The sequence below is a fragment of the Aquarana catesbeiana genome, linkage group LG06, assembly GCF_042186555.1.
Source record: "Aquarana catesbeiana isolate 2022-GZ linkage group LG06, ASM4218655v1, whole genome shotgun sequence".
Lineage (NCBI taxonomy): Eukaryota > Metazoa > Chordata > Amphibia > Anura > Ranidae > Aquarana > Aquarana catesbeiana.
Window position 1 is genome coordinate 382696330 of NC_133329.1, and position 18016 is coordinate 382714345.

An 18016-nucleotide genomic window follows, 5' to 3' on the forward strand; every position below is an offset into this window, starting at 1 on the left:
GTCTGCTTGTTGTATTCTCTCTCTCCATACCAAGTAGTGGGTAATGGCGCCCTCTTGTGCGCGTCTCCTGTAGTGCGGTATTCACTTCTAATGATGAAAGATCATAGCAATTAAAATCGAATAACGATGCTGCTGACCTTTTTTTAAAGATTGTCTGCTGAACCAATAATTGGATAATCTGTGTAGGTAAGGGTTCTTAGTGTGATGTTCTCTCTGGGTAATTTGCCACCTGGTGACCAGCCTGGTTATATTGTTTAATTACATCTGCATAAGACATAAATGCCAAACAATATGTGATTATATATTCTGTTAAAGAGAGTGCTGTAGCACTTGACCTTCTCAAGCCTTTTTAACACTTGGCAGTTGACAGGTGGTAAAACCACGCAGCTGAGTTAGGATTTTACCATCCCCCACCGCTTCTCCGTTATGCAACGTTAAAAGAGAAGTTCAGCCTGAGCTTGTTTGGCTGGACTTCTCCTATGGGTCACAGGAGTGCAGTTCGTTTTGCACTCCTGTGACCTGTTTTCAGCAGAGAGCGGTGTGAAGCCTGCTCTCTGCTGACGTCACACAGATCAATCCAGACACCACGTCGTCACGACTCTGGGAGTCTGGATCCGCAAGGTGCCTGGACTGATGGCTGTCTCAGCCTCTCAGCTAGCTGCTGAGACGGCCGCTCCCCGCCCCTACACAGCTCAGCACTCCAGTGAGCGTGGAGGAGCAGAGAAGCTGATTGCAACCTCTTTCAGTGCACGCAGTTGTGGCGAGCTAGTGCAAACTTTCAAGGGGTTAAAGGAGACCTACAGCCAAAGCTTGTTCGGCTGTACTTCTGTGGATCACAGGGGTGCAGTTCGTTCTGATCCGTTTTCAGAAGATAGCGGGCTGAAGTCTGCTGACGTCACAGAGCCGGTCCAGGCTGTGGCAAGATTGCCACGATAAAGTCGGGATCCGCCCACAACCCTGGACTGGCACCAGGCTCAGCCTTTCAGCGAGCCGATGAGAGGCTGACCTGGCCGCTCCCGCCCTCTCCACAGCCCAGCGCTCCAGTGAGCATGGGGGTGGGGGGGGGCAGAGCAGACAGCAGTGACTGACTGTCACCAGCTCTTTGCTCATGGAGCTGTTAGAACCGAGCAATCAGCGGTGTTTGATCGCTCGGTTCTCATCCTTAGAGCTGGCGGGGGACAGATACAGCATCAGATCGAGATACTACATCCACCTAGGTAAGTATGATTCAAAAATTAAACAAAATCCCATACTTCTCTTTTTAAAACAGGTGGTGAGAAGGTGATACAATGCCTCTTCACTGCCTGTCAAATGTTCTTTGAAGAGTGATTTAAGTGTAAACAAGACCTCGATGCAAATCTTTAACCACGTGACCTCCGAAAGGTTTTACCCCCCCCCCTTCATTTTTTGCTATTCGGCACTGAGCTATTTTAACTGGCAATTGTGCGGTCATGCAACAGTTCATCCAAGTTAAATTTACACCATTTTAAAAAAAAAAGGTTTCATTGCTGCTTAACAGTCCTTAGAAGTGGCAACTGCCTTACTTTTCTTTTTTTTCTGGTGTTTTATCTCCTTTACTTTTACCTGTTCACTGCTTTGTGTCTACGGAGGATCAGTGTTTTCATCCTAGGCTGGGCTACAAACACCTCCCCTCTCCTCACCTCTGTTATATAGAGGGGTGAGTCCTTTTGTTAGTTTATACAATAGAACTGGGAATGCTGTTTTTAATTCAGTACACAAGAAGCTTACAAGGACACTGGATTTGCGGTAGGATCCATGGGTATTTTTCTGTACTTACATAAACAAAAAAAATGCAGAAAAAACATAACAAACACACAGTCACATCATCTAAGGAATGGTAAGCTGCAGTAGCCTACATGTGTTAGCCTTGGGGTTTTTCGTTGTCCCACCCCTCATGTTTGGCACTGCTTTGGGATGTCCCTCTGGTTCTGAAAAAGGAAGCGCTGTGTCTGTCAATGAACGAATGAGAAAATAGGATTTTTGACTTACTGTAAAATCCGTTTCTCTGAGTTCATTGACAGACACAGCACCCACTGCTGTATGGAGTTTTTAATGCTTCTGACACTGCTTGGGACAAAACTGAAGGCCTATAGCGGAGAGGTGGGTGTATATCACCTAGGACTGCCCATCGGCGTAGCCAAGTCTTTTTTCTGCCTAGTGTCCTACTCCTGTAGGGGGCGATATAACCCTATGGTTCTGAATTCAGAAGTGCTGTGTCTGTCAATGAACTCAGAGAAACGGATTTTACGGTAAGTGAAAAATCCTATTTTTCTACAGACTGACACCCACCTATTAAGACTTAATAATTTTCATAACTCTCTTCCCAAGACCATCCCACTTCTTGCATTGGAGCTGAGGGCTCTAGAGGAGGAGTACTGAGTAAGGGTGCAATGATGTTTTCAGAAAACTTGGTTACAACACCCTGTAGGTCCCTCTAACCAGCCATGATCTTTCTTACATTGCATAGAGAAGTGGATCACAGGAGTGCAGTTCGTTTTGCACTCCTGTGACCCGTTTTCAGGAGAGAGCAGTCTGAAGTCTGCTCTCCACTGACATCACAGAAGTCAGTCCAGGCACTGCATCATCACGACAATAAAGTCCGTATCCGCCAGGTGCCTGGACCGACACCCGGCTCAGCCTCTCAGCGAGCCACTGAGAGGCTGAGTCGGGCCGCCCCCTTCACAGCCCAGTGCTTCAGTGAGCGAAGAGGGGGCAGAGCAGAGAGCTGTGACTGACAGTCTACAGCTCTCTGCTCGGGGAGCCGTCAGAACCTGAGTGATCGGCAGTGTTTGATCGCTCTGTTCTCAGTGCAGGGGCGCCGGGGGACCGATGCTGCATCAACCGAGGTAAGTATGATTCCTAAAAAAAATAAATAAAACCTTTACTTCTCTTTTAAGGTGGAGTTTGCATAAAAGTGTATGTAAACCCCAACTGAGAACTTCATATTTGCTTCATTTTCTTCTGTAAGTGATACTAAACACACACTGTTTAATTGACATTATACCTTCTATTTCTGTATGTGGATGATGGCACTTAATTATTTTAATAAAAACACATCTAAGTACCTTTTTCCTAATCGATATCCAACTGTCACATGACCCAGCTCTCTCCCAGCCTGTCTGCAGGGAAACATAAGCAGGAGGAGCTTCTAGTCCTCTGCTGCTGGTCACATAATTAAAAAAAACAGCCTTTGGAATACAGAGTAAAAATAAATAATATCAATAAGCTTTTATATTGTTATACAAATATATATATATGAAATTAAATCTTATTATTTTTTTGGCAATTACAGGGTGTGGATGGATTTCTTTCGGTCACAGGCTGTGTAACGCCACTCCAGCCTGTGTCTTAGAATAACAGGGAGGCGAAGCCTCCATCAATTAAGATGAAATATCCCACCCCCATTTTGTTCGGCTGGTTAGTGGGCTTGGAGGAGGGGGGGAGTGGGCTGTCATTTACCAGAGTGTATATGCCCACATCAGTCACATGGGAAAGGGAAAAGGCCTGTAAGTTGTACATCTCTGCAAAACCCTCTAATGTAGTGTATGACAGCCTTTAGCTTCAATCAGGCCACGCCCCCAATGCATCCCCATGACTAAGCTCTGTGGGCGAAGTGAACTGCATTGGGGGCGGAGACCTGGCTGAGGCTGTCCTACACCTTCTTAGGGGGTTTTGCAGAAATGTGCGACTTCCAGGACTTTTACCCTTTCCATTAGACAAGCTCTGTCCTTGTCTGCACTCCAAGCAGTTGCTACATAAGAGGACCTGGTGGAGCTCTGAGCAGCTCCTGTAAATTTTGTTTTGGTCACAGTCTATAGCAGTGTTTCTCAACTCCAGTCCTCAAGGCGCCCCAACAGGTCATGTTTTCAGGATTTCCCTCAGATGTAACGGCTGTAGTAATTACTAAGGCAGTGAAACTGATCACATCACCTGTGCAAAATAAAGGGAAGCCTGAAAAAATGACCTGTTGGGGCGCCTTGAGCACTGGAGTTGAGAAACACTGGTCTCTAGTCACATGGGCTGCTCAGCATAGACACTCACTCAAAACTGAGCATGTGCAGAGCTGCCAACACTGCTCTGCAAAATCCCTAGCTGCATTGGGGGCATGGACAAAAGGGGGAGATAGAGAGCAGCAGGATCAACCAGTTTTTTTTGAAGAATACAGAAAATGGATCTCATAGTGACTGAGTATGAACAGCATGTAATACACCATTTATTAATAGTATTTTTTATGATGTGGGTTTAATGACACTTTAAATATACCAGTGAAAGTGTATCTGATAATTCTGAGAAATACCTGTTGATCCTGACAGAAATCATGTGAGCTGATAACTTCCTGCCTGTGCTGAAAGTTAGCATTGTTCCCAGTTGTCCAGGTGGACTACAGAACTCCTCTCTACTATATTATGGAGAAGAATATAGGTGAGGCTGTTCTGTAGTCCTGTCCTAATGCAAAACACTGCTCCTCTGTAGATACAGTACAGTGAGTGAGCGCCGCAGGACAGGAAGTGAATTAACTGGCAGGATTATCTGGTGAAAATAAAATAACAAAGGCCTGAATAAAAGAAAACTAAAGCAGACACCACATAGAAGAATTGGTAAGCTGCAATAAATTACATCTTTGTTCTTAAAGTGGGCCGGTCTTACATAGCTAGTGAAGGCAGCCATTCTGTAATATTCATCTCATAGCTTTCATTATAGTGATTTTATAAGCTGAGAATGGCTCAGACACTTCTTGGCTCTCATGGTACAAGTAGGAGGGATACTATTCATGTGGTAATATGAGTGATGATACTAATGCCTTGTCTACATGAGCACCCTGGGTCTGTATGATGTAAAATTCAGGTGTGACGTCACAGTTGCTGCATACAGCTTCCCATAGAAATCAGTGGCTATATTCATGGCTGTAATCCAGTACATGCCTATCTGTGCATATGTAAGGATCTCTAAACCCCTGCACACACCCAGGGATGTACGTCCATTTGCATTCCATAGCCAAGCAGGAAGTGAGAGGAAATCCCTGCAAATTAAGCACTTGCCAACTGCGCTATAGCCGAATAACGGCTACAGCGCAGCTGGTTAGGAAGCTGCTGATCACAGATTGAGGTAAAGAGCCAATCAGCGGCTCTTTACTACGTGTCCAATCACAGCTGATCACAGATTTAAACAGAAGTTGGTTATCGGCACTCTTTTCCTCACGCTGACAGCATCAGGAGAGGAGAAGAAAACTGATAACCAGCTTCTCTAAAAGGGACATGTACACTGATAATCAGGGCCCTTTAGTGCCGCTTATCAGTGCCGCCTCATCAGTGCCACCTCATCTGTGCTGCCTCATCAGTGCACATCTGTGAAAGAGAAAAATTACCTGTTTACAAAATTTTATAACAAACTTTGAAAAAGTGTTTTTTTTTTTCCAGCATTTTCTGTCGTCGTTTATTTAGCAAAACATAAAACAACTCAGTGGTGATTAAATACCACCAAAAGAAAGCTCTATTTGTGTAAAAAAAAAATGCTAAAAATTTCATAAGGGTACAGTGTAGCATGATCGCGCAATTGTCATTCAGTGTGACAGCGCTGAAAGCTGAAAATGGCCTGGGCAGGAAGGGGTAAAAGTGCCCAGTAGGCAAGTGGTTAAGACCCCATTCACACAGGGGCAACACGACTTGCAGGTCGCCTCAGCGAGGCGACCTGCAAACGACTGCCCGGGCGACTTGCAAAACGACTTCTGTATAGAAGTCTATGCAAGTCGCCCCCGAAGTCGTACAGGAACCTTTTTTCTAAGTCGGAGCGACTTGCGTCGCTCCCCTTAGAACGGTTCCATAGCACAGAACGGGAGGCGACTTGTCAGGCGACTAGGTCGCCTGCCAAGTCGCCCCTGTGTGAATGGGCTCTTAAGGAATTCCTTGGGGACCCCCAGGCCTCCAGAATTAGTGTCCCCATTGGAAGATTTCCCCTCTATTACTTTTCTGGGGACAACCCGAAATTTGGGATTTTATTTTACTTTCACTTTTAAATGAGAATGGTAAATAGGAGAAATAGAGAGGGCGAATCTACTCCTTAACGGGGACCGCAGACAGCAATACAAACTGATAGGGGTTCTAATTCATCTCCACTCTATCCATAACTAAAAAAAGTTTTGCCTTTAGTTATACTTTAATGAATGCATTTGGTTAAATCTTCACCAGAAGGATGGCAGCATGTGATTGGTAGGTATGGACAGCACCCTATACACACAATACGCTTCTCATAATGCTGTTTTCCTCTGTGATATCTGTCCTCCTCACCATTGGCTGCCTGTCTGTTCCACAGTGTTCCGTGCCGAAGACTCCAACACACACCGTCACCTGACTGAGTTTGTAGGTCTGGATATTGAGATGGCATTCAATTATCACTACCACGAGGTGGTGGATGAGATCGCTGATACCCTGGTGCAGATATTCAAGGGACTGCAGGAGAGGTAATGCAAAACAATGTTGTGCTGAAGAGGTGCACAGGAAATGTGGGTTTTATTTTTTCATATTGCGTCCTATTACATTTTGTCCAGAAAAGTCTCCCTTGTGCCTCTTACTTTTACCTTGCTATTGAGATCTCAACTTGGAGCATAAACCACCTCCATGTATGATGTTAAACCTGAACTCCAGCCTTACCCTTAGTTGTATTAGCTCCTGCACACTGTTGGCTTCTCACAATGTGCACTAGAAGTTGCAGCAAGGTAGATAGAGCCCGTCTCATTTCTTGGCATCATCTAAATCTTACCTCCCTGGCCCTCCCGTTTTCATTTATTGTATTCCAGCTCTTTCTATCAGCTTGTTGATGATCGGGCTGCACGGCAAGTGGTGAGTGGCGACCGCAGTCTGCACAGGGCTATCACAGACTGCAGTCGCCGCTCCCCACCAGCTGTGTGGCCAGGTCCATATATCCTCTCCCGGTTCCTCCTCCTTCCCGGCCGACGATGTCATCCTTTCACCAGGGGGCGGGAGGAGCTGCAGATCGGAATAGGGAGCTTCTCCTGCCCTGCTGATAGGATGACATTGTCGGCCGGGTGGACAGGGGAGCCGGGAGAGAGGACACACAGGCTGATAACAGCCTCTGCCCTGCCAAAGGTAAGAGTCTTTTGCAGGGGAGACAGAGCTTGGAATGGGAAAGTGTGATATTAGAAAGGAAGAGGGGGCAAGACTGCAGGGGCACTGTGATGGAGGAGGCTGTGATTACTAGAGGCACTGTAATATAAAGGGGACTGCACTGTAATCATTACAGTACCCCTTTACAGTGCAGTTCCCTTTATATCACAGTGCCCCCTTTACGGTGCGGTCCTCTTTATATCACAGTGCCCCTTTTACATCACAGCCCCCTTTACAGAGCAGTCCCTGTTACATTAATGTAAAGGGGGGCTGTGGTGTGAAGAGGAACTGAGAACACTGTGGGACTGCTTTAAAGGGGGGACTGTAATGTTAAAGGGAGCTGAGGACAGACTCCCTGAATAACCCATCCCCCAACCCAATACAGAGCTATGATTATCTTTAGGCCTATAGCCACTGTTTTCTATTGAGTAGCTGCCTGTATGAGATCGCCCTCTAGTGGGAAAAAAAAAAAAGCCTAACACTGATAGAGCAATTGCTGTAACTGTGCCATCTCGCTGTTTGTAAAAAAATAGCATGCATGGTTAATTCCCAGTTTTCCTGATTTTTTATTTTTATATTTCCAGATTTCAGACAGAAATCCAGACCGTGTGCCGACAGTTCCCTAGTGAGCCGTTCAAATTTCTGGAGCCCACGCTCCGCCTGGAATACCGCGAGGGGCTAGCGATGCTGCGGGAGGCCGGTGTGGAGATGGGGGATGAAGAGGACCTTAGGTGTGTACTGCTAATGAATAAATACTAAAACCCTATTTTTTCACTTACACTTTTGATTTAAATCACAATGTTTATTTTTCCACTTATTCACCAAAAAACTTGCCCAGTTGTCATCACACAAAACCCGATGTAAGGAATAAAACAAAAAGTATGCCACTTCTCCAAGGTCTTAGCAAAATTGGCCAAATATGTGTATGTTGTATTGTGTATGTGTTTTTAAGCGTGTCAGGACCCCATGGGGCAAAGGACCGCGCTATACCGCAGATGGACACCGGCGGCAAAAAGCGCCCTGAGGCGATTCAGTTCGCATAGGTAGAGCTATACAAGTCACTCATTCATTCATTCATTCATTCATTCGTTCAGTCCTGCACTTTCTGCAGAAGGAACCTTTTAACATTCTGTGAGATTAATGAAGGAAGCCACCACACTCCAACGAAATGTCATCCAACTTTATTGTAACCAGACTTTCACATACTGCAGCCCCGCCCTAACACATTTCATCTATATATCGGCTTTATCGTAGAGATAAAGTTGGGTGACGTGATGTCATTGGAGTGCAGTCTCTTTCCTTTATTGATAACACAAACGCCTGTTACCAGACAGGGCAGACATTTCACTTTGAAATTAAAGTGCCCGCTTTCTGTAGCAACTTGTGAAAACAACATAAGCAACTAAATCAATAAAAAAAAAAATGAAGTAATCCTTTTTTTTCCCCTTAAGTTATATATCTCCAACTGTTCTCCACAAACCTATATCTAGCTATGTGATGGTATTCAGATATGTGGCTATGATCAGACACAAATCATTGGTGTATGAGCATGCACACTTGTATCACGTAAATGTGTGCTTTACCAAAGCAACAGGTGCACCTAAAGAGGCACTGTCACCTTGCCCATGAATGCAGAATGTCTCTAGGAGGCACCCTCCAACCCCAATATACCCACCGTACCTGCATTCCCACACAGCTCCCTGTTCCTCCACAGCTAGCAAGAATACCCAGCACTTCCTGAGTACAAAAGCACATGTGACCTATTTCCCTATGATGATACCTAGGCCTAGCAACCAGTCACTAGACCCAAGCACTGTCATATGACCAGTGGAGTGACATTACCGCTCCCATGGATTATCAATACAGGCAATCTCGGTGCCAACTATAAGGGTACTTTCACACTGGGGCAGTGCCGGCGTTAGCGGTAAAGCGCCGCTAGTTTTAGCGGCGCTTTACCCTTATTATAGCTGCACTTTTCGGCCACTAGAGCGGCGCTTTTAACCCCTGCTAGCTACTGAAGAAAGGGTTGAAATCACCCGTTCATTTCAATGGGGAGGGCATTTTGAGAGTGGTGTATAAACCGTCCCCGCACCGCCCCAAAGATGCTGCTTCCAGGACTTTTTTTCCCGTCCTGCACCACCCCAATGTGAAAGCACTTGTGCTTTCATACTGGGGTGGCTTGAGAGGCGCTTTACAGGTGCTATTTTTAGCGCTAAAACGCCTGAAAAGCGCCTCGGTGTGAAAGGGGTCTAAGGAACAAGGAGCTGCGAGGGAGTGCAAGTAAGGTGAGTATACGGGGGGCAGGGGGTTCCTTTCCAGGCAAGGTGACAGTGTCTTAATAATTGTTGTTTTAATGCAGACCCCCCCCCCCCCCCACTAGGGTTGCGACTTTTTCAGGCCAAACACTTGCGGTGCACAGTAAAAAAATAAATTGTTTTAGTATACACTATAGGATTGTAACAGACCTCGGACACCTTTGGGCATTCCAAAGACAATAGTAATGCTGTGCACATGGTGCCCCCTCACCCTCCTGTCAAGCCCCGTTCCGAGCCACATTTCTATCTAATTAATGTGTCTGGGTTTCAGGTGGACTGAAACCCGGATGCATGATTCAAAACCCGGACTGCCCCCCCCCCTCAAACACATACAGTATACTTATCTTCTCTTTACTCTCTGCTAGCTCAGCTCAGTGCAGGGAGGTTACATGGGCTTATGTGCTTCCTGTGTGAAAGCACTGATTGGTTCACTGCTGTCTTGTGCAGTGGGTAACACGTTCCTCCATTCCTAAATAAAGGTATTTGTTTGTCTTTCTGTGCTAAAAGTAGCAGCTGAAAAGCAAAGTAATGGTAAATATATGCTGCTGCGAAGAAAGAGAGATTAAAGGGGTTGTAAAGGCTCGTGTTTTTTCACCTTAATGCATCCTATGCATTAAGGTGAAAAAAACACCTTGCAGTCACCAGCCCCCCCATTTTACTTACCTGAGCCGTCCCTCTCTCCATGGATTTCTGGCTCTTGATTGGATAGATTAATAGCAGGGCAGCCACTGGCTACTGCTGCTGTCAATCAAATCCAATGACGCGGGCGGGGCCAAGTCCTGCATTCGGCCTGTATGGACGCCATATGCTGGACTTGGGAGAGCGCCTGCAAGGTAACCCCCTCGGAAGAGCGTTCCTCCTAAGGGGTTATCTGATGGGGGGGGGGCCACAAGACCCACCGAGAGACCCCAGAAATGGATGTTCAGGGCCACTCTGTGCAAAACCAGCTACACAGTGGAGATAATTATGATATGTTCGTTATTTAAAAAAAAATAAAATACGATCTTTTAGTATCACTTTAAGGTCAACCTTATGCTTTGCCTGCTCGGTTTTAACATTGAAATGACCCAACTCTAGTACTTAAACTTCTCCAAAAATATCCCTATTCTGGTGCAGGCTTCAAAGAGCTCATTCATCCTCTGTGCACACTAATCTAAAAGAAAGATGCGGCACTCAGAGTGCCGGCACACTCGCTATCATGCAAATAGCATAAATGGGGTGAGTTGAAATTGAAGCGCCACACCACTACTAAGAGGTCTTAGGACAAGTTGCTGTGCTGCGTCTCCCCATAGAATGACATATGTTCTGCCTGCACATAACTCCTGGCGGTTCCAGCTGCGTAATCAAACTGCCCATTCAAACTGTACAGGTCACAGTTCACGTGTAAATGAGGCCTAAAAGTTTTGCCAAGGAAATTGTAATTATTTTCTATGAAAATGCTAGTAATCTGTAGCTCAGTCACTTTGAGTTTGTGCAGCATTTTATGTCCACTTGTCAGCAACCGTCGGTCTGCATTCATTTCTGTGACAGCCATAATTCTCTGAAGGAGAGCGATTTCCAGCAGTGAAAATAAAGATACTTGTTAGACCCTTACCTGCATCAAATTGCCAGGGACATTGCTAGCTTTAAATCGTTGTTAACAAAAAGAGAAGTATGGATTAAAAAAGGGTAGAAATGGCGCTATTCCTCCCTGGTTCCAGTGTAGTGGAAAAGAATTGCCTTGAAATTTGTAAAACCTTTGGTCTATCCCAAACCAAACCAAATAAAAACGAAGAAAAAAAGAATGGAAAACTGTGAAATACCCTCTGCCTTTATAAATCAGGCTGATGAACCAAAAAATTAAACCTATGGGATGGTTTGGCCTTCCTTTAGAAGAGATTATGGGATCCAAATCCCAAAAGACCTATGGTATCAAAAATACTGCAAATGAGTTAGACCCCCTGTCTATCTCAAACAGAGCGAAGATAATGAATATTCACAGTGGCGTAGAATTTATGCAATACCTAATGTAAGAACTAACAAGGTAAATAATGTGTATAACACCCTCTGGTGGGTGTTAGGACGATTAGTGTACCAAAAACTAAAAAAATCTTAATCTATAATTCCAATAACAAAATGACAAAAAAAATGAATAAAGCAAGGTGAACTGATATATTACCACCTTTAGGGTAGGGAATGTTAAATATATAAATCTTAGTGCATTCAGAAAAAAATGAAAGAACATGTGTGTTTTGATCCTCTGTATCAGAGCCCAAACCTCAAGATGATATACAAAATAATAAATATTCTCAGTGACACCGAATTGTGTTGTGTATCTAATGTGAAAAGCAGCAGAGTGGAGATAGTATATACATTTAGACTCTACAGGTTTGGCTCTTGACACACTAACCACTTCAACACCCACCATCTATCTCCACTCTGCTGCTTTTCACATTAGATACACAACACAATTCGGTGTCACTGAGAATATTTATTATTTTGTATATCATCTTGAGGTTTGGGCTCTGATACAGAGGATCAAACACACATGTTCTTTCATTTTTTTCTGAATGCACTAAGATTTATATATTTAACATTCCCTACCCTAGAGGTGGTAACATATCAGTTCAACTTGCTTTATTCTTTTTTATTTTGTTATTGGAATTTTAGATTAAGATTTTTTAGTTTTTGGTACACCAATTATCCTAACACCCACCAGAGGGTGTTATACACCTTATTTGCCTTAGTTCTTACATTAGGTATTGCGTAAATTCTACACCACTGTGAATATTCATCATCTTCACCCTGTTTGAGATAGACAGGGGGTCTAACTCATCTTTCACAGTTTTCCATTCTTTTTTTTTCTTCGTTTTTATTTGGTTTGGTTTGGGATAGACCAAAGGTTTTACAAAAATTGCAAGGCAATTCTTTTCCACTACACTGAAACCAGGGAGGAGTAGCGCCATTTCTACCCCTTTAATCCAATTTCCTGCTCCACTTAGGTGGCAGCAATATGTAGAGGCAGCAATTCCTTCTTTTTTATATACATACATTTTTTCCTATACATTTTTGGTAACTGGAACACCTACCTACCTTGATCCTAATATCACCATACACATTCGCTTGACAGATACCGTAGCACAGGGTCGCCTATCATTCTTTAAAAAGAGAAGTATAGCCATACTTCTCTTGTGGGTTAAAGGGTTGCATCTGCTTTTACTCTCCTGTGATCCAGAATCAGCTGTCAGCAAGCTAGAGCCCACTGTCAGCTGATATCACATAGCCGCTCCAGGCACTGGAAGGATCCCAACTATATTGTCGGGATCCACCCAGCTTCCTGATTGTCAGCTGGCTCTGGCTCTCAGCGCACGCTGCTTCTACCCCCCTCTCTCCAGTGAGCACTGGAGAGGCAGAGTGGGGAGCAGTGACTGAAATCACTGCTCTCCGCTCTGAGCAATCAGCAGTCATGTGATCGCTCAGTTGTTGTGCTTAGAGCCGGCGGGGGACAGCTGCAGCATTACACCGATGCTGCAGCATGGAGATAGTATGTATATTTTGTTTTTTTTACATACCCCATGCATCTCCTTTAGTCTCTGATAAGATTCTCAGTCTGACATGGCCATAAAACTGAAAGATCTAATCTGTGTGGTTACACTGCACATTGCAGGTAATCATTCCTCCTAGCACTGCGTCACTAAGCCTGTGAATGTGTGTTTGTAATGCATAATATATAAACACTCATCTCTTTCTTTTTCAGCACTCCTAATGAGAAACTTTTGGGACGGTTGGTCAAGGAAAAGGTAATGTTACTATAGACTGGGGTAGCGTGGGATCACTAAGCCTACTTTCACACGGCTTTGTGATAAAAACGCATATGCACCTGTGAAGATGCATGTGACTCAAAAAATGCATCAAAAGTGCATCCGCGATTGCGTTTTTGATGCATTTTCCATTCATTTGAATGGGGAGGTACTTTTTTTTTTTTTTTTTTTTTTTTTTTTTTTAACCACACCAAACATGCACCAAAAAGGCAGCTTGCATGATTTTAAAAAACACAACGGACCCGCAACTGACCAGTGTAAGGAGTTCCATAGGACTTAATGGTCATGCGTTTTTCTTCCGCTTTTTTTTTTAACACAAAATCGGAAGAAAAACTGATCAGTGTGAAAGCAGCCTTAAAGATGAATTCCAGGTATGACAATTTTTAGATTAGTTCAGCTTTGACCAATGTATAGCTGTGGGATCCCCGTTGAAGCTATGAATCACTGTAGTAGGCACTTCAATGATTTCCTCTAGTATCCGGATCCCAGGCTAAGCCGCTGCCCTGCTATATTGTGAACATAGGAGGTCACTCACTTGCCACAGGCTCCATTCAGGGAACACTGCATTTTCTCAATGAATGCAATGGGTCCTCTGATTGGATGAAGTGTAGAGGTGGGTGATGATTTCATGATGTCCACCTTGTCCAAACAGAGTACACTTTGCGTTCATTGATAAAATGGAAAGTGTTCTCTGAATGGCACCCTTTGCAAGTGGGGGGGCCTTCTGTGTTCAGTAAGCAGAAGAGCAGTTGCTTGGCACGGGACCCAGAAGCTAGCAGCAAACACTGTTGTAGCCATGCCTACTACAGTGATTGCCAGCTTCCAGGGGGATCCCACAGGAGTGGCACATACATACTTACATTGGTCCAAGCTGGATCAATGGAACTAGGTAAAAATCTCCATACCTGGAATTCAGCTTTAAAGAAAAGCTGTCATGAGAGAAATGTGCGGGTTGCCATTGCTGGCATTTTCCTTCTGAAAAGGTTGCCTGGCTGTTGTGCTGATGCTTTGCCTCAAGTTTAAAAAAATGTCCGACTTTTCTCTGACGTCCATTTGATGCGTCCTAGTTCCAGGTTTGAAGATATGAAGTCACACACAGCCTGCTACAAGTTCTGACATTTAATGCAGTAGTAAACTGCATTTTATTTTTTTTTAAACCCTGTAAGACAATTGCATAATGCTAGTATACAGCGCATATTAGCACATTATGAAATACCCACCTCAGAACGAAGCCTTCCAGTGGTGCTCTGTCACAGCTGAAGGCGCTTCCATCTTCACCAGGTCTTCCTTCCAGGTTCGTGTCTTCCAGCTGTCTGAATGGCTGCGCTGACGTCATGCGCGGGAATCATGGACCACAGCACGGAGCTCTGAAGGGTCAGCACAAGTATGCCGTCCCGTCAGAGTGCATGTGCCGGCGACATCACCGGCTGCATGCAGTGTGTATATCTCCTAAACAGTGCAATTTTAGGAGATATTCACTGTACCTTCAGGGTAAGTCTTATTATAGGGTTACCTGTAGGTAAAACTGTAAGAAAAAAAAAGGGGGGGGGGGTTTACTTCAACTTTAACCTATTGTACATAGCAGTAAATACATGAAGAACCAACTTTTACAGCAGCACATGGGAGATCTGGGCAAGACAGCTGAAGACTTCCCATGTGTTTGTACTGTATACAGCAATAAGGGAACATTGGCAGCTGCCCAATCTGTTTATCACTAAGCTAAGGAGGGGCATGTTCAAGTACAAGTGCAAATGACTAAATTCCCTATCACTGAGCCCTGCCAGGCAGCTGATCAGATTTATTAGGCAGTTGTCATATCTTTTTTTTGTGGTTCTGATACACCATTAGCTTCTTTTATCAGTTCCAGTGGTATGCTATTCCCAGGTCCCTGGGTCTATTCCCTCGGCCATAGAGACTCACTTATGTAGTAACAAGACCCTCAGCTGTTCTGCAATCTTTGTAATGTAATCCCTTTAAATAAACAGGGAAAGTATCACTCACTTGTAAGGGCTACAGAAGTAAGTGAAGTTGGGAAATCAGTTACCCTGATTTCATGTCTTCAAACATGATTACACTTGCTTGCATCTATCCCAACTTGAGATATCAGTTTTGTTTAAGCTGACCCTTTATACTGCAGATAGATGACCCAATATGTGACACAGGTATATGATAAAAGGACAAGGTGATGTGATGAACCATGTGATAGACTCCTTACTGACAGTGTCTCTCCTCTCCTTCTCCCAGTATGATACAGATTTCTACATTTTGGACAAGTACCCATTGGCTGTGAGACCCTTCTATACCATGCCGGACCCCCAGGATCCTGTGAGTGGCATTTACTGATTATATTGCATAGAAAGGCATGTGTGGTTCTTTTCCATTGCACAGAAGTGGACATAAATGGTTACATTAGGCATTCCATGCATAAATAGCCACCAGATTGTTTTCATACAGAATAATTCCAATATACAGTACATTACTCTGGATTGCTCGTTCATCAGTGATGAAGCAACCTAAGTATTAAAGCGCAGTGATCAAATCTATAGTCTTATTTGTTGCAGCACAAAATGCAGAGCTGACGTGCTCTAGGGATGTATCTCTCTCTCTCTGTTTGCGTGGGTTTGGTCTGGGTACTTCGATTTCCCCCCACATTCAGTGCAAGAAGAAGCCAGCAAGCTACTAGTTCTTTTACAGCATAGTAGCAATCCATGGATATAACCTTTGAGGTCATACAGGGGCTCTTCCTCAGAGTATCTTCTCAAGCCAAAGTTAGAGCTCTCCATTCTACAGGCAGCACAAAGTGTGTGTGTGTCAGACCCTCTGCAGAGCACAGAGCAAGGGTCCTTCTCTACAGCAAGTTGGTAGGGGATCGGCTTTTCTACTCAGACTTGTACCACCCCCATGTTGATGCTTGGGTAGATCCTGTGTTTTACTCAAAAACCTGCTTTGACTGGGGAAAAAAGGCCGCCCTCACGAGAGTTTGCAGACAGGGTCTCCCTGGAAGGCATTGATGGTGTAACCTTCTCAGGGAGCATCTGTGAGGTTCTGGCCAAGTCACCAGTACCACAACAGACCATGAAGTGGAATGCAAAAGAAAAAACTAACCAAATGGATGTTTGATTTTAAAGCATAAATTGCAGATGTTTTGGAAATACCATTCTCAGGTGCATGCATCTAGGATTTTTAGTATTGGGAGGAAGAGGAGGAATGGGGGAGGCGCTTTATTAGCTTTACTGATAGATGTCACTCCCGTGCTATCATCTGTGTAATGCAACCAATGTGCAGTAAATAGACATTTAAACACATTAATATCTCTGTGTGAATTCCTTACTTAATTTTTTTTATTCAAGTAATCAATACACAATGTGTTAATACATCCATATTTCCTCCACTGTGTATTTGAGAGGGGCCCACCACCTTTCATATCATGTTCTCACCTTCCATTGTGGACCTAAATATCAGGTCAAAAGCGCTTTCCTTAAAGGGGTCTATCATGTGCCACAATGGTGATGGTAAACCAGGTAGTCTCCACTCAGATGCACTTAAATAAGCTGGTAACTGGTGGTCTGAATTTTTAATGTGTATGGCCCTTTAAGGCATCAGATTTCCCCCTCCTCTCCTCTGCAATGAACTCAGGCAGCAAGGGAAGTTAAAATGTTATTATTTTATTAAAAAATATATTGCACTTACAATGTTGCAAAAAAAAAAACAAAAAACGCATATACAGTGTGTAAAACTGACAGCCAGGCATTGGGACTACAGCTCCCACGTTGCTTCCAGTTTAGGCAATTACGTCACCCAGTTCCACCCTACATGTGTCGTCACAATACCACATGACTTCCTCAGGGGATTAATTTTTGGTTTATTTATTATAAATTGCATTAGTATCTGCACGTAAAATATTACGTTTTTTGGCACACATGTAGTGATCAAAAGTTAAGCGCACCATTAATTCTTTTATTTATGTAGCTTTATTAGATTAGTGGCATGTTTAATATAAGAAATAGCAAGAAAGCAGTCTGAGCTGGTGACTTTCTCTCACGTAGATGGTTAACTAGGGTAATTTTTGCAAGAGATTGCAGATGTCATCAACTGAATAAGAATCTGTGTCTTCTATATAAAATATAAAGGGCACACCTGTGGTTATTTTGGCCACAGATATATATATATATATATGCTCCCCCATCATAGTGTTTACACCTCCCAGTGCTGAATCCAGTTGTCACAGTTATCCTGCACACTCGCAGCATTTTGTCCTGTGCACTTGTGGATCGGACGTACAGGGGTTGGACAAAAATATGGAAACAAGTATGTTAAAAGAACTGAATTGTTACCTAATATGGTGTTGGACCACCTTTGGCATCCAAGACGGCCCAAATTCTCCTGGGAATTGACACATATAAATCTTGGATGGATAATGGAATCTGATATCACTCGTCATGCAAAAATCGTTCCAGTTCTCGCAGAGATGCCAAAGGTGGAAAAACAAGCCCGAACTTTGTTCTCCAAAAGTGACATAGTGGCTCTAGGATATTGAGATCCAGTGACTGTGCTGTCAGGGGAAGGTGCGAAACTGTCTGCATGCTCGTCAAACCACAACTTGACAAAACACCAGCTATGTGAATTGGAGCTTTATGGTCTTGGTAAATGGCGCTGTGTTTGACAAACAATGTCTGCACCATGGGTGCACATGGTCGGCCAAAATTTGTAGCAGCAGCGGAAGTAAAAGCCCCCCTTTCCCTCATGGGATGGTGGCAGT

At 44.0% G+C, this 18016-nt stretch overlaps 1 protein-coding gene across 2 annotated transcripts in view; it reads left to right on the forward strand.

Moving 5' to 3' along the window:
- Nucleotides 1–18016, forward strand: part of DARS1 (aspartyl-tRNA synthetase 1) — a 188816-nt gene that overhangs the window by 161638 nt on the left and 9162 nt on the right. For both annotated transcript variants that reach the window (XM_073634256.1, XM_073634257.1), the window contains 4 exons: nucleotides 6331–6478; nucleotides 7727–7873; nucleotides 13194–13236; nucleotides 15502–15582. In XM_073634256.1, the coding sequence (XP_073490357.1) occupies nucleotides 6331–6478; nucleotides 7727–7873; nucleotides 13194–13236; nucleotides 15502–15582 (419 nt within the window). The remainder of the gene's footprint in view (nucleotides 1–6330; nucleotides 6479–7726; nucleotides 7874–13193; nucleotides 13237–15501; nucleotides 15583–18016) is intronic.